Source organism: Balearica regulorum, chromosome W (genome assembly GCF_011004875.1).
Source record: "Balearica regulorum gibbericeps isolate bBalReg1 chromosome W, bBalReg1.pri, whole genome shotgun sequence".
Taxonomy (NCBI): Eukaryota; Metazoa; Chordata; class Aves; order Gruiformes; family Gruidae; genus Balearica; species Balearica regulorum.
In genome coordinates, this window is record NC_046219.1 from 11,562,871 (window position 1) to 11,580,638 (window position 17,768).

The following is a 17,768-nucleotide window of genomic DNA, read 5'->3' on the forward strand; positions in this document are numbered from 1 at the left end:
ATTCCTAAAGAAACTACAGCCTGTGGAGAACCTGTGCTGGTGCAGGTTTTTCTGAAGGAGTTTACCCTGTGGAGAACCCACACTAGACCAGAGGAAATGTGAGAAGAAAGGAGTGACAGAGAGAAACCATTATGTACTGTCTATACCCCCCAATCCTCCATCCCCCCTGTGCTGCTTGGTTGGGGCAGGTAGAGGAGTCTGGATTGAAGGAGTGCAGTTGAGCCTGGGAAAGGGGGGAGGAAAGGTGGTGTTTAATGTTTGTCTTTTTGTTTCTCACTACCCAAATCAGTATCTATTTTAATTGTCAATAAATTAAGTTAAATTTCCCCAAGTCAAGTCTGTTTTGCTCACTACAGTACTTGGTAAGCAATCTTCCTGTCTTTATCTTGACTCACAATCTTTCTCTTTCCTGTTCTTCCTATTTTCTCCCCTGTCTCGCTGAGGGGGGGAGGGAGGGAGTGAGCTAGCAGCTGGTTAGGAGCTTGTCTGTTAGCCAAGGCTAACCCACCACAGCAGCATAAAGTGAAATGATTCACTTAATTTTCACTTTCAGTTGATTGTTTTAGCCAACTTCTTTATAGTTTTATCAACAATATAATAAAAAATAAGACAGTTTCAATATTAAAACCCTGAGGCAACATATATACTTAATAGTTTTTACTTCTACAAAACTTTAAAATAGATAGAAAACTTCCTTAACTAATTTATAAAGCCTACTTTTTGTGCTGTATTTAAATAATTTTCCCATGTCTAGTAAGTTGTGGTGTCTAATGTAGCTTTTCTAAAGCCTATGAGGACAAAATGCAATTTTAAATGCAGAAATTTTGTCATCTGCTCTGCCTTTATGTTTTCAGGGCCTTCAAAAAGTCATTTTATCTTATTTTCCTTTGTCCTTTCCCTCATTTTGCTTTTAGTATCTATCTGATCTTTAGTCCGAGTTAGCTTTATCAAAGACTTCTTTTGCCTGTTGTATTCTTCTCCCACCTGCTAGGAAATTGCCACGTAATCATAAATATACCATTTTGGTAAAGTGTAACAAAAGAACGTCTGAAAAGTCTGAAATTTCCATTCTGCCTATAGTAAATTTCATGTTTATGTGATTTCTGTGGGGATAATGTAGCCTGATTCAAGTAGCAAACTAATTTTAAATATGTATCTAAATATATACTTAAAATGTAAGTATAAAATGGCATGTTTTCAATTTTTAATTTATAAAATATATAAATATATTCCTATATAAATACAATTATTATTCTTCTTAGATACGTATTACAGCAAATGGCTTGTTTTTCTAAAAAATAGTTTTAATCAAAATGTTTATAAGGAACTAGCATTACTTTTACTAATGAAACCTTACTATACTTGCAGTATTCTAGACCCATACTCAATAAATGTTTGCTACAGTCTTTCAAGAAGGTATTTAATTATGTAAGCAAGAGTACATTTCTGTGGCTGAAATTGCAGTTACAGTTTAGTACCTTTCTGCTTTGGTCTATATTGTAAAGACTTGCAGAATGTGTGATACTTCCTCCAAATATTTTTTAAAACGTGAACAAAGTACAAAGAAAAAACACTCCTCATGAGAACTTAAAGAATTTTTCAACTTGTATTTTACTCTTTAAAACTTCTGTGCCACAATAAAACATTATCTCTATGTAACATAGAGTTAAATACTCCCTGAACAAGAAGAAAGCACTATAAGAGGCACAAATTTGCAGTCTTTCAAATTGTTCCATTGAGAGCATGATAGGGGAATGTCTGACACTTCCTAAATCTGCAAGTGTTTTGACACTGATGCGTAACTATACCATCTCCACTATAGCCTCCAGCAGTGTGGCTACTGATGAAACACTTGTTATGATACAGTTCTAGCAGGTAGTGTCCTGAAAAGGCCATAGAATGAGTTAGGAACTGAAATGTCTTAAATGTAAATGACAATGTTCTAATAATAAATAAATTCTCTTTAATCATTTCATGAACTGATTAAATGAAGAAGGTAGTGCAACAATGATAATTTTGCTAAACCTTTATAACTTGGTGCAGTTATGGTTTATAATCATGCTTTATTACAATTTAAAAAGCTATATCCTAACTTAATCTGGGAAAAGATTACTTGAAAACATTTGATTCCTCATAAGTGATCAGAAGCTGGGAGGGGTGTCATTCTGTTTCTCATCTTTCATCTTCTGTTACAGGGGTCCAGGCGGTGGTAGACCTTGGCCAAACCCAACCAGTGCCAATTCTGTAAGTAAATATTTAAATATTAGACATCATCTTAATGTAATAGACATCATATATCTTCAGCCTTCCAGTACCTGAAGGGGGCCTACAGGAAAGCTGGAGAGGGACTGTTTACAAGGGCACGTAGTGATAGGAGAAGGGATAATGGGTCTAAACTGAAAGAGGGTAGATTTATATTAGCTATTAGGAAAAAAATCTTCACTGTGAGGGTGGTGAGGCACTGGAACAGGCTGCCCAGAGAGGTTGTGGAGGCCCCCTCCCTGGAAGTGTTCAAGGCCAGGTTGGATGAGGCTTTGGGCAACCTGGTCTAGTGGAGGGTGTCCCTGCCCATGGCAGGGGGGGTTGGAACTGGATGATCTTTGAGGTCCCTTCCAACCCAAACCATTCTATGATATTAAGGGAGTTGTTTTTCATTAATACACCAAACCACAGGAAACAAAATCTACTTTACTCAACAAATAGAATATTGCATGCTTCTTATTTTTCCTCATTATATTATGTTCCCTTTAATCCTAAGGCAGAGTAGGTACAGTGAGTATCATGTCTTAACAGAGAACTCATTGACCATTTTTGACTGCAAATATCCAGCTCTGTTCATAATCACACAACAGCTCTACATCAGTTACAGAACTTCCTTAACAAAAGTGTTTTCCTGGAGTATATTTAAAATATATTTTAACTTCCTTTAGTGCAAGTAACAAGAGTTAGGTCAATACTATCTGGCTAACAAGTTCTACGGAAATCATAGTTTGAGAAGATTATCCTAAGCTTACATATTTTAATATGTAATTTTAATGTAATATTACATTAATAATCTTACAGCTGAACCTTTTACAAGTTTGTAGATCTTTACAGAGCTTGTTGTGCCTCCCACACTACGAATCAGAAGATTCTTGTGATAGACACAAGGACTGGCATTGGTACTAGAGTTTGTAACTTGGTATCTTACAAGAGTGATGTTGGCTGTCCAACATGCATGCATCACTCAGTATGAAACAATAGAGAATAGATATCAGACCTCAACTTGTATACGTTTAAGTATGCGAATGTGTCGTGGTTTAGGCCCAGCCGGCAGCTGAGCGCCACGCGGCCACTCGCTCACCCCTCCCCCAGCGTGATGGGGAGGAGAAGTATAACAAAAAGCTTGTGGGTCGAGATAAGGACAGGGAGAGATCACTCACTAATTATCCTCACAAGGAAAACAGACCGAACTGAGAGAGGGAATTCATCTAATTTATTACTAAGCAAAACAGAGTAGAGGAATGAGAAATAAAACCAAATCTTAAAACACCTTACCCCACCCCTCCCATCTTCCTGGACTCAACTTCACTCCCAAGTTCAACCTCCTCCCCCCTCAGCGGCACAGGGGAGCGGGGAATGGGGGTTACGGTCAGTTCATCACACGTTGTCTCTGCTGCTTCTTCATCCTCAGGGGGAGGACTCCTCTCAACGTTCCCCTGCTCCAACATGGAGTCTCTCCCACGGGCTACAGTCCTTCATGAACTGCTCCAGCGTGGTCTCTTCCATGGGGTGCAGACCTCTGGGAGCAGACTGCTCCAGCATGGATCCCACACGGGGTCACAAGTCCTGCCAGCAAACCTGCTCTGGCGTGGGCTCCCCTCTCCACGGGTCCACAGGTCCTGCTAGGAGCTTACTCCAGCGCGGGCTTCCCACAGGGTCACAGCCTCCTTCAGGTGTCTCCACCTGCTCCGGCGTGGGGTCCTCCATGGGCTGCAGGTGGAATCTCTACACCCCCTCATCCTTCCCCCATGGGCTGCAGGGGGACAGCCTGCTTCACCATGGTCTTCACCACAGGCTGCAGGGGGATCTCTGCTCCGGCGCCTGGAGCCCCTCCTCCCCCTCCTTCTGCACTTACCTTGGTGTCTGCAGAGTTTCTTACATCTTCTCACTCCTCTCTCCAGCTGTAAAAGCACTCTCTCTAACTGGTTTTTTCTCTTTCTTAAATATGTTATCACAGAGGTGCTGATTGGCTTGGCCTTGGCCAGCGGTGGGTCCATCTTGGAGCCTGCTGGCATTGGCTCTGTCAGACACAGGGGAAGCTTCTAGCAGCTTCTCACAGAAGCCACCCCTGTAGCCCCCCTGCTACTAAAACCTTGCCATGCAAACCCAACACAGAATGTTATTCTTGTTGATTTCAATAGAGCGGGTTCCAGGACACAGTAATCTTAAACAGAAATAATTTGAAGTATATGATATTAAATTCTGTTTATGACTATATTGCAAGTTTTAGCCTTGAACATACAATAAGTTAATTAGAAAAGGTGCCGTGTATTTGTCAACAATAGCATTTTCCCCATAATCATTATCTTTGTCTTTAAAATGAATTATACAAATATGCTTTAACATATGACTGTCAATAAATGTAGGTATGGATACCATCTCTCTGCAGAAGAAATTACTGTTTTTTCTGTTGATATTACAGATACCTTATTCTTCAGCATCTCCTGGGAACTATGTAGTAAGTACACTCTTATATATTTGCTCATTAAAATAGATGTTACATTTTATTTAGGCAAAGAAATCATTGTCCACATGAAGAAACCTTGTGTGTTGGTTGAGAACTGAACATCTGATCTGCAGCTAGCTGTTTTGTCTGCCATCTCTGGTGCATATGTTGATATTCATTACTAGAATCATTATCAGTCTGCTCTAAATTTCCCTGAGTACTGTGTTTTATTTCAGCATATGTTTCCATAACCAACAAAATATATTGTCTTCAATAATAAAGGACAAAAAACCCCAGCTTCTTTGGTGATAAAATATAGTGCATGAATTTCTGAACTTCTTCAGGAAAAAAAGCAATTAAAGAATTAGAAGATTTTATCTCCCCAAAGATGTATAAATGGGTCCCTATAGCTAACATTTTAAAGGATATTTTTATTCTTATAATTACCTTCTAGAGACTTGAAAACTTTTTTCCCTCCATATTCTGTTTTGGTTTTATTTCACAAATATTGTCTTCATTTATTATGGATTAGTTGGTATTGTTTTTTCTTAATATTAGTTGTCATTCAACCCCAGGTGACATGTGCTGCACAAAGGATTTGTGCAGCACAACACAGGCCTGTGGGCCATGCTGTATGTGCAGCACAGCACAGCACAGTGTGACACAGCACAGGCCTGGGCCTACTCAGGTTAACTGTTATGTGGATCACTAACTCCTTGATGTACAGTGGTCTTCCGGTCAGGATTACTACATTCCACCCCTTGATCCACATACAGTTTACCTTTCTTAAATATAAGTTACAGATTATATTAGTAAGTGGTTCAGCTAATAGAAACTTTCTTATACATAAGCTAGTTGCTATGAATAATAATAGTGCAAGGATAATGACAAGTAAAACAAATACTGGTTGTGAAAATAACTGTAGAACAGCGATATTAGGGCTAGGACTACTGAAGATGTCCTGTCATTGGGCTCCACCCCTCCAGTGTCCTGTAAGACAATGGTAGTGCAAATTTCACCAAACAGTCCAGTTAGATGTTTAATAGACAGGAAGGAGCTTTAGTGCAGCCAGTGGGCAGGGGCATCCAACACTTCATGTTTGTTGATACATAGCATGCAGCAAAAAAAAGCAGCAGTGTGAGGCTCCACATAGAAGTTCTGCATGAGATAAATCAAAGGCATTATTTTATGTACAGCATATGTTGAGGCACATAATGAGGTATGTTTGCCTGCTCCTCTAGGATTAGGTACATGGCCTCTGGTCCCTTTGCCAGGATCTCTGCAGGGATGATTTTCCCTTGAGGAGCCTGGTACATACAGTTACCTCTGACTCACAATGAGTCATGAGGCTCTGTCAGCATCTCGGATTGTACCTCATAGTGATGGTGACCTAATAGAAGCTGGTAGGAGGTGTAGCCTTGGAAGAATGCTTTATTATTCAAATTCATTACAGCTTGTTGTAGCACTGTTGGACAGTTACTCAGAGTGAGAGAGGAAAAGCATATGAAACTCTTCCTTCAGTAAGACATTGGTCTGCTTGACTAGGCCAGCTCCCCTGGGACAATGGGGTATGTGGTATATCCAGTGTACTTTGTGCTCAGCAGCCCAGTGTTGAACCTTTTGGCCTGTAAAATGAGACCCATTGTCCAACTGGATACAGGTGGGTGGGCCTATCCACTGGCTACATAATCACAAGCCTTTCAGTGTCCCTTTCTGGTCAGCATGTGTAGCCGGGGACACAGCAACATAGTATATGTGTCAACCATTATGTACTGCAACTGCTGTGCTTTTGGTAAGGGCCTGATGTAATCTATTTGCTGGGTATAGCCAGGGACAGGGCCTTGTTGAATCTACCCGTAAGACTGCTGAGGCAACCTTTTATCTTTCAATACCTTAGAGACTGCACACCTCTGCACTAGCTCCTGAATGGCTTCCCAGGTACATGAGAGGCCCCAACTTTGGGTCCATCTGTATGTACCATCAATATCCAAGTGCTCAGATTTTTCATGGGCCCATTTACCAAGGGCTTCCTCATCAGGTAACAGAGCATCAGGGGATGGGATATCAGGAGGTAAAGTAGCACTATTAATTTGAGCTAATCAATCAATCAACTGTGGCATTGTGCTCCTACCCCTCCCTGACACCCCGGGTGACATGGACATCAACATGTTGAACTCACAGGTTCAAATTCACACATTTCTGGGCTGTTTCCATTAGTCCTGATCCCACAATGTTTTCTTGTGTATTGTCTGCTTGCTGCTTACTAACCCATGCAGTCAATTCCTAGGTGGCATATAAGGGTGTGGTGGTTTAACCTTGGCTGGACACCAGGTGTCCACCAAGCCGCTCTATCACTCCCCTCCTCAGCAGGACAAGGAGGGGAGAAAAATAAGATGGGGAAAAACAACCCCAAACTCATGGGTCAAGATAAAGGCAGTTTAATGTAGCAAAAGCAAAAGGCCGCGTGCGGAAGCAAAGCAAAAAGCAAAACATTATTCTCTACTTCCCATCAGCAGGCAATGTCCGGCCACTTCCTGGGAAGCAGGGCTTCAGTACACGTACCCTTTACTCCGGAAGACAAACGTTGTAAAAAACCTGAATGTCCCCGCCCCATTCCTCCCCCTATCTCTCAGCTTCTTATTGCTGAGCAGATGTCATATGGTATGGAATATCCCTTTGGTCAGTTTGGGTCAGCTGTCCTGGCTGCGTCCCCTCCCAAGATCTTGCCCACTCCCAGCCTTCTGCTGAGGAGGGGGAAGAAATGTTGGATAGACAGCCTTGCTGTGTGCTGGCACTGCTCAGTAGTAGCCAAAACGCTGGTGTGTTATCAACACCTTGCTAGCTACCAATACACAGCACAGCACTATGAGGGCTGCTGTGGGGAGAATTAACTCCATCTCAGCCAGAGCCAATACAAAGGGACTAATATATATGCATAGCTCAGGACTGGGGGTCTCTTCTAATATCATGATCACAACCATTAGTTCTGCATACTGACGGCTACTCCCCCCTTGCCTTGCCAAGTCAAAGAGATTTGCTTGGCAGAATTAAAGGTGGCAGTCTTCCACCACCTCTCCCCTTAACATATCTTGCTGATCCATCCATGATCCAGGCACACTGTCACTGCTCAGCAGTGAGGCGTTTGTATGGTGGGGCTTCCTGAGCCCAGGCAGGGGGTAGTGTCTCCAAACTAGGTTGAGATACAGTTGTCAGTTCTAGTTGGACTATTTTTTCCTGCAAGGTACTGATTTTTGTGGGGACCTGGCTTTGCCTGCATGGGAGTATACCATTTCCCTTTTACAGTGCTGGATTGTTGTGCATTTCCAATTCTATAGCTGGTATCATTAGACAAAACCCACTGTAATATAGGCAAGCCCACATTCAGAGTAACAGTCTCTCCCCCAGTGACTCGATCAGTTTCTACTAAAGTGCAATATGCAACCAGTAGTTGTTTTTCAAAAGGCATGTAGTTCTGTGCAGAGGAGAGGAGCCAATATGACCAGAAGCCAAGCGGGATTCACCTCCCTTCAACTTTTTGCCACAAGCTTCAACGTGCTAGCAATATCATCTCCTGAAACTAGGACTTCCATCTCAAAATGTTTGTGAGGTTGCTTCAGACCCAGTGCAACAGCACAGGAGACAACATGCTTAGCTGGTTTGAAAGCTTTTTTCATTTCCCCTCTCATACAAACTGATTCCTCTTTCTTGCTGCATTATGCAGGGGTCTTAAAATCTGTGCTATGTGGGATAAACTGGCCGGTATCCCAGTAATCCTACAAAGCGCTACACATCAGCCTTACTTTGGGGCTCAGCTATATGAAGTACTGTTTGTTTTGCAGCTTCAGGCATAATCCAGCCAGGTCCTTGCCAGATGAAGCCTAAAAATTTTACTTCAGCTGCTGGCCCTTGTGCTTTTTCTGGATTGACTTCCAACCATCCCTCCTCATGGTGTCCAGGACACTGCTCAGTGCCTCTCCAACATCCTACTCCCTAAGTCCAGTCAGCAGGATGTGGATGTCATCAATGTAATGGAACAGTTGACACTGGGGGCAGGCTGTGCTCCCAACCCATTGGTGAAGCTACCTGGGCAAAATACCTTGTAAATGTCCCCGCTGGTGGCTTGCAGGGCCATCCAGGCACCCAGTTTTGCTCTTCACTATTCTTTCTCCTGAAAAGCATTTCTCACTGGATCCTGCTGACTACACCAAATATTTTGCACCAGGAGGTGCCGGTCTGTTATGATCCCATTAAGAAAGGGACTCAGACTCTGTAAAGTATCATTTAAAATGGTATTTATTAGAGCTAACACTGTAAAGAAAAAGAGAATAATATAGATAAGCTTATGTCACTTTAGATGCTGGGAACCCTGAGTGGTGTAGCATCAACCGACCCTCCAATCCATGCACAGAAAACTGTGCAGACTCAGACCCCATCCATGGAAGGGGTACCTCATTTTAGTCATTCAAGCTATTATAGGATTTTCTTAAAACGAAACAACTCTTTTAATCATTTCTACTGGCAAACAGCAAGGATGTTCATGTGAGAACTTCTTGTTGCATTTCCACCGACTATAGGAGAAGATCAGGGTCAAGAATATCTAAGGAACCTTAAGGTGCACAACTCCATGGGACTTGATGAGATGCATCCGTGGGTCCTAAGGGAACTGATGGATGAAGTTGCTGAGCCACTCTCCGTCATATCTGAGAAGTCGTGGCAGTTCGGTGCAGTTCCCACTGATTGGAAAAGGGGAAACATAACCCCCATTTTTAAAAAGGGGAAAAAAGGAAGACCTGGGGAACTACAGGCCCGTCAGTCAGTCTCACCTCTGTGCCTGGCAAGATCATGGAGCAGATCCTCCTGGAAATTATGCTCAGGGACACAGAAAAAAAGGAGGTGGCCTTCTATGATGGAGTTACAGCACTGGTGGATAAGGGAAGGGCAACTGACATCATCTACCTGGCCTTGTGCAAGGCATTTGACACTGTCCCACACGACATTCTTCCTTCTAAATTGGAGAGACATGGATTCGATGGATGGACCACTCGGTGGATAAGGAATTGGCTGGATGGTCGCACTCAAAGAGTTGTGGTCAACAGCTCAATGTCCAAGTGGAGACCAGTGACGAGTGGCATTCCTCAGAGGTCGGTACTGGGACCGGCACTGTTCAACATCTTTGTCGGCGACATGGACAGCGGGATCGAGTGCACCCTCAGCAAGTTTGCCGATGACACCAAGCTCTGTGGTGTGGTCAACACCCTGGAGGGAAGGGATGCCATCCAGAGAGACCTTGACAGGCTGGAGAGGTGGGCCTGTGCACACTGCATGAAGTTCAACAAGGCCAAGTGCAAGGTCCTGTACATGGGTCGGCGCAATCCCCAGCACGACTATAGGCTGGGTGAGGAATGGATTGAAAGCAGCCCTGAGGAGAAGGACTTGGGGGTACTGATTGATGAGAAGCTCAACATGAGCTGGCAGTGTGTGCTTGCAGCCCAGAAAGCCAACCGTGTCCTGGGCTGCATCAGAAGAAACGTGACCAGCAGGTTGAGGGAGGTGATCCTGCCCCTCTACTCCGATCTGGTGAGACCCCACCTGGAGTACTGCATCCAGCTCTGGGGGCCCCAGTACAGGAGAGACATGGAGCTGTTGGAGCAAGTCCAGAGGAGGGCCACGAAGCTGATCAGAGGGCTGGAGCACCTCTCCTATGAGGACAGGCTGAGAGAGTTGGGATTGTTCAGCCTGGAGAAAAGGCGGCTCCGGGGAGACCTAATTGCAGCCTTCCAGTACCTGAAGGGGGCCTCCAGGAAAGATGGAGAGGGACTGTTTATCAGGGAGTGTAGTGACAGGACAAGGGGTAATGGGTTTAAGCTGAAGGAGGGTCGATTTGGATTAGACGTTAGAAAGAAATTCTTTACTGTGAGAGTGGTGAGGCACTGGCACAGGTTGCCCAGAGAGGTTGTGGATGCCCCATCCCTGGAAGTGTTGAAGGCCAGGTTGGATGGGGCTTTGGGCAACGTGGTCTAGTGGAGGGTGTCCCTGCCCATGGCAGGGTCTGTTGGAACTAGATGATCTTTGAGGTCCCTTCCAACCCAAACCATTCTATGATTCTATAAAAATTCCCAGAAATTCTGAATATGTGATTTAAAGGTCCCTTTGAATTTAGAGCCTGTAGCTCTGCAGTGGAAATGGGGACATTTTTTGTTGCTGAGGTCTTAATTAGCATTTCAAACACTTTTGGCAAGGCCAATCTTAACACATTCAGTTCTGATCGAATTCTAATTTGGAATGAAAAAAATCTATTGGGCTCCTAGCAGTATGAAATGGAATTGTGGTTATGCCTTGATTTGTATAACCTGACCTGTGGGTTTCATACTTTATAAAAGATGCTCAGTGACCTTGCTTACTTTACAAGATGAACTGGTAGGTGGTGTTATATATAAGGCCATAGAGGTATTTATATGTTGTTTGACTGCAGGAATGTGCTGCTCCTTATGGGTAAAAGATTTCTCTTTAATCTACAATTAACTGTGAGTTAGTCACTGACTGGCAGAGATACTTCCCACTGAAGTGTTAAATTTGTTACTTGTATGAACCTGGGGAGGAGTGCTATCAGTCAGAAAGCTGCTACATTACATTACTGATTTTGACTGTCTGGAAACAGTGTTCACTAGTGTATTAGTGCTAAATGTTTTGTAAGAAGTTGTATTTTTAGCAGGCCAGTGAGAAAGTGTCTATTGTTTTAATTACAGAACTTCTCCACCTAATTCCAAAATATTTCAGTGAATTTTAGCAAATCTCAGCAATGTCCTTTTAAGCAGACAGGAACAATCAAACCTTTATATTCAGTGGTATTGGAAAAAAATACCTCTGTTCGGAAGAGTATATCTACTATTTTAAAATATAAGAAATGATAAAAAATATAATAAAAGTCATATAGCAATGAAAATAATCATCTGTTGTTAGCATTCTGCATCATTTTTATTATGGAACGTGTAGGGGGCAGGTTATTTTTATTGACATTGTAACATTTTTATCAAACTGTAAGTAGGCAGTTTTTCATGTTACTTCAAAATATTAGTGGATCTGCAAATGTAGGAAGCAAGAAGTTATGATTCAGTTCTTACGAAACAATTAGGACTGAAATTATTGGAGTCATTTTAAAAGAACCTTAAAAAGCTTGTTTGACAACCAGAGCAGTCTGTGTACAATGTTTACTGATAAACAGATTTGCAACACAGAAATACCTGAAACTAAGTAAATAGATATTCCTTGGGGTTTTGTTTTGTATTCTATGATTTAGCACTCTAGGTAAGTGATATGACTGTAGCCAAATTTATACATCTGGCATCATCCTGATATAATTTATTCATTTGTTATTAATTTGAGAAGGAATTATCATAGAATCATAGAAGCGTTTTGGTTGGAAAAGACCCTTAAGATCATCAAGTCCAACTGTTAACCTAGCACTGCCAAGTCCAACCACTAAACCATGTCCCTAAGCGCCGCATCTATGCATCTTTATAATACCTCCAGGGATGGTGACTCCACCACTTCCCTGGGAGGCCTGTTCCAGTGATTGACAACCCTTTCGGTGAAGAAATTTTTCCTAATATCCAATCTAATCCTCCCCTGGCGCAACTTGAGGCCATTTCCTCTTGTCCTATTGCTTTTTACTTCAGAGAAGAGACCGACATCCAACTCCTTTCAGGTAGTTGTAGAGAGCAATAAGGTCTCCCCTGAGCCTCCTTTTCTCCAGGCTAAACAACCCCAGTTCCCTCAGCTGCTCCTCATATGACCTGTTCTCTAGACCCTTCACCAGCTTCGTTGCCCTTCTTTGGACAGACTCCAGCAGCTCAATGTCTTCCTTGTAGTGAAGGGCTCAAAAATGAACACAGTACTCGAGTGCAGGACCTGGCACTTAGCCTTGTTGAATCTCATACAGTTGTCCTTGGCCCATCGATCCAGCCTGTTCAGATAAATATATATACACACACACACATATATATACAGGTGTTATTAAAAAAGAATTGTGGAATATTATACAGACTTAATTAATATTGACATGATACTGAGATACCAAGTCTGCCTCAAAAAGAAAGCTTTCTTCAGGTGATTATCCTCTTCTGTCCCCTCAAAGCATCCTCATATTTTGTGCTTAGTAAACATTGGTTACTCTGCCATTGACTATGTACTGCGAACAATGAAAGAGAAATGCCAGTTGGAAAACTGATGGTAACAATAGTAGGTTGAGGGAATTAAATATAATTGTCTTAGGCCCTGATCTAAGTTTCCCTCTTGTCTGACTCACAGCATGGTTCAGATTTTTTGACTAATGGATCTTCTTGGATCCATATATCTACATATATCAGAACTCTGTGCAGAGCCTGCTGACCAATGATGTTGTCTTAATGAGCTGTCTTGCTAGCTTATCAGAAAATGTGCATGTTTTTACCAGTGTAACTCGTGACATTCATGATACTTTTTTTTCTTTTGTACCATATTCATTCTTGACTGAGGTATTTTTTCCTTTCATACTAACTGTTATTTTCTACCCTCTCTAGGGTCCTCCAGGAGGTGGAGGGCCACCAGGAACACCTATCATGCCTAGTCCAGCAGGTATTGAAATCTACTCAGAAAAAAATGAAACAAAATTATAAGGGATTTTAGGAAGTACACAAATTCTTTTTTTCAGATTTTTCTGTGCTGTTAATGCAGACAAAATGATAGATCCACCTGATATACATTTTTCATGAAGGATCAGCTAATGAGAAAGTATTAGTTTTGTACTTTCTGTATCAGGCTTTTTCTGCTCTTTCCCTTTCTTTCTTTCCCTGCTCTGTTGCAGAGATACAAAGCCTTGTATCTGTGCAATTCAAAGCAATTAATTACTCTGACTCTTGAGCCCATCTTTTCTTGCATGATTTTAACAATAGCAAGGTGAAAAAAAAAAGACAGAATGTGTAATTGGTTTTGCTAATGTTGTTCAGGACAATTCAGTAGATTTTTGAATCCTGTGAAACTTCCTTTGTAGTACCCTATGTGATAGACCTGACTGATATATAGCTCTTTAGCTATGCATGACTCAGAAGCATGGCTGCATCACATGGCTATGTCATCTGACTGACAGCATGGTTATGCTGGACAGACTGCTCTCCTCTATCCTGCAGTGGAGGAGTAAGGCCCTAGAGGAACCATTGTCATGTACTATTTCTGATCTGTCCCCAGAACTTCACTCTCCCATTGTTTCTCCAAGTTACATGATTTGTATCTTGGAATTCTGACCACATGGAGATTTTGACCATACAGATTGGCCACCATTCCTATTAAGGTTTAAAGAATTGAGGAGGAGGATGGGAGCATTCAGGACAGCTAGCTGGCTTCTCAAGGCTTAAAGTTGGTCAACTAGATGTAAGTATTTCCCTCCATGGATGTTCAGCAAAGTATCTGAAATGAAGGAGGAACTGCAAGATATGGAGGATGCTCTCCTCCCATGGATATCATCAGATATCTGCTAAAAAGAAACTAATTACTTTTTGTGTAATCCAATATTCAGCAGATATTCAGACTCCTTTTGGCCAACATCTGTCTTTGTAACCCACTTTGACCAGCTAAGAGGGACCTGTTCACCTCAATGATGCTATAGCATCCTCAGTCCTCACATCCTACATATTCTTGCTGTCCTCTACAGCACAAGAGGGTAGGGAAGTTTTCTAACTTCCCATGAAAACTTACTGCACTGATGTAAAATCTTAATTAAATACAATTCCAAGGCTTTAAAATGTGACTTGAAATAAAAAGTAGGTCTTCCTTGTTCATATCATTAGTGGAAAAGATAATTAATGTGAGCTGGCAGTTAAAAGGTAGAATCTCTTTTAACATAAAAACAAGCACACAGACAGCCTGCACTTTTAAAAGTAGTCAGCACTGTAGTTATGGCATATGTTAAGCTGCCTGTGTGCACTTAAAATAGAGCATCTATTGAGGAATTGTTTCTATTTTCAATTAAAGAGACTCTAAGGTGTTTTAAGGTCTCTGCTTTCCAAAGTAAAAAAAAAAACACTTAGACATTGGCCACCTGAGAATTTTGCAAAGGTACTCACTCACTTTTGATTTACAGCTCAGCAGTGGGTTTTTTTGTGTCTCCTGTTAAGCTCAAAACTCACGATTCAAAGAGATGGAATCGTGTTTTGGAGGAACCTAGGTATAGAGCTACTTAGCTATTCTTTTACTCTCTTTGTAGATACTATAGAGGGTAGTGTTTCTCTAGAGTTGCCTATATTTTTTAAAGATATGCTGTCCCCTTAGGGATTTATTTAGACTTTTCTGAGGTCATTCTCCTCTCAGTAAACTTTTTTGTTACATGGTCTATCTCTTGTCAAGTTCCCTTGTGAAAAGTTTTTTCCTAATTTGTCTACCTGTCTGCTGCATTTTTTGCCTTCTCCTTCTTAAAAATATTGATGAGGGGTATTAAGGCTTTGTGTGTGTTAGCAGTAGGGATAAGTTAGAGCTGGGAATGAATAATTTGTATGTACTAGTAGTTTTCAGGCATTGATTTTCTAAGTTCAACCAGAAGAGTTATGTGGGTTGTATTCCATATGTCATCATTTAAATCTTGCATTTCGACTCTGGAGGTGCTCCAGTCTGAAAGTTCATGTACATTGATTGGAGGGAAAGGGCATATCTGTCCTCTGGTTCTATGTGAAGTAATCCCAGACTGAGAAGCAGTATAGCTGTGTCAACTTCTGGCAAGGGCCAGTGAAACACTTGGCAGAACTTATAGCTTAGGCATCACACTGTTCCAACATGGTTTTGTTATTTTCAAATTCAGGTTGGTTTTGAAGCATTGCACCACACTGTACCATGAAGATACATTAGCTAAAGCTGTCCTGAGAGAGGGGATCTTTGCACAATATTTCACCAAATAGTTATATTCAAAATCTAATAAACTGACACAGATGAGAATAAAAGATTTTCATTCACTACACTAACTTGAAGGCTATATAAAAGAAGCTATTTATTGGTTATTACAGATGGAAAAGAAAGTACAGGAAGTGTTGATAAGAGAGAAACTCCTGTTTTATAGAGTATTGAAGATGAGTGAAGTAATTTGGAACTCCAGGAAAAAGGGATTTAAGGAATTAAATAGTTACAGATACTTGGTGATTTATAAACCTTTTAACAGTCATGCATAAAAGTAGAGTCTAGAAATAGTCACGTAGAGACAACTGCAATTATTTCTTTTGATAGCTCTATTGTGTGGTAGAAATAGATAAAAAGGGAATTAAATCTTCCATTATATTGACACTGTGTATCAGTGATTCAGGAACAGAAATAATATGAACTAAATGACAAGAAATGTATTAGGTGAGTAGTTTTATTGAAAGGTATATATTAGCACTCAAAATAATCTCTTATTACAGATTCAACCAACTCTGGAGACAATATGTACACTTTAATGAATGCAGTACCATCTGGACCCAACAGACCTAATGTAAATATGAATCTAGTTGGTTTTTTTTTAATTATACAGCCTTGTTTTATCCAAACCACTACATTTCCATCACACCATGTCCATTTTAGTGTTTTTAATGTTTCGCAAATCGATCATACCAGTATGTGCAAAATAATGATTAGGGCCTATTTTTCTACACAAAGACCTGAGAAGCATGTGCATGTTGATATTTGGGATGACTTAGTTTGCCATACTGCAGTGCAATAGATTTCTGTTCAATATGACACCATCCTAGGAGCTGCCACTATTAGTTTCTGCTGGTTTTAAACTTTCATTATAGAAAAGCTGTGACTGAAGAGGGAGAAGAAAACTGTTGAAAGTAGCCCAGTATTATGTTTCCCTGCTATTCTGTAAAAAAGGATAAAATCAATACCTTTAAGAAGAAACAAACTTTCCTGTTTATCTAAATAATGTGTCAAGAATGAAATATAATGATAACATTTAGGTATTTGCCTTGATAACTACCGGACAGGTGACTATTATAGCCCAAACTTCAGCAGTTCTAGAACTGACAAAAATTGGAATTCTTAGATAGTACTTGTTCCTTTTCTGATCTCTATCTATGCCTTCAGTTTTGTTGTATTTATCTGATTACAACCATATTTCATCTAATTACAATCCATATTGTGGGCCTTTTGAAAAAAGGACAATAAAACTTTAAGGCTATAGATATTTAGATATTGCTAAATCGGTATGCAGTGAATTTTAGAAAATGTACTGTAATGCTAATGCCTTTAAGTTTTTTAAGAACTGAATTTAAGGTTAATATCTTAAATCTGTAAGAAACTGATCATATTGCAAAGATAATGAAGAGCAGTCTGACTGTCAGTATAGATAGGATTGGGTTTGAAAACTGTTAATTAATCACCTACTAATTGAAGTGAATAGTAAAATTCTCTGTAACTTCAATGGGAGTAGAGTTAGGTAAGCACTTGCAGGTTTGAAAATCATGTACAAAGTATTAAAGTAGATTAGTGTATTGGCTCTGGCTGAGATGGAGTTAATTCTCCCCACAGCAGCCCTCATAGTGCTGTGCTGTGTATTGGTAGCTAGCAAGGTGTTGATAACACACCAGCATTTTGGCTACTACTGAGCAGTGCCAGCACACAGCAAGGCTGTCTATCCAACATTTCTTCCCTCTCCTCAGCAGAAGGCTGGGAGTGGGCAAGATCTTGGGAGGGGACGCAGCCAGGACAGCTGACCCAAACTGACCAAAGGGATATTCCATACCATATGACATCTGCTCAGCAATAAGAAGCTGAGAGATAGGGGGAGGAATGGGGCGGGGACATTCAGGTTTTTTACAACGTTTGTCTTCCGGAGTAACGGGTACGTGTACTGAAGCCCTGCTTCCCAGGAAGTGGCCGGACATTGCCTGCTGATGGGAAGTAGAGAATAATGTTTTGCTTTTTGCTTTGCTTCCGCACGCGGCCTTTTGCTTTTGCTACATTAAACTGCCTTTATCTTGACCCATGAGTTTGGGGTTGTTTTTCCCCATCTTATTTTTCTCCCCTCCCTGACTTGCTGAGGAGGGGAGTGATAGAGCGGCTT

The 17,768-nt window shown here is 41.2% G+C and overlaps 1 protein-coding gene across 5 annotated transcripts in view; it reads left to right on the top strand.

The window, feature by feature from the left end:
* The window catches only part of LOC142599185 (single-stranded DNA-binding protein 2-like), a 191,613-nt gene that overhangs the window by 162,510 nt on the left and 11,335 nt on the right, over positions 1-17,768 (top strand). For 3 of the 5 annotated variants that reach the window (XM_075739066.1, XM_075739067.1, XM_075739070.1), the window contains 4 exons: positions 2,196-2,244; positions 4,685-4,720; positions 13,267-13,321; positions 16,126-16,196. In XM_075739066.1, coding sequence (XP_075595181.1) covers positions 2,196-2,244; positions 4,685-4,720; positions 13,267-13,321; positions 16,126-16,196 — 211 coding nt within the window. The remainder of the gene's footprint in view (positions 1-2,195; positions 2,245-4,684; positions 4,721-13,266; positions 13,322-16,125; positions 16,197-17,768) is intronic. The other 2 variants (XM_075739069.1, XM_075739068.1) reach the window with 2 other exon arrangements.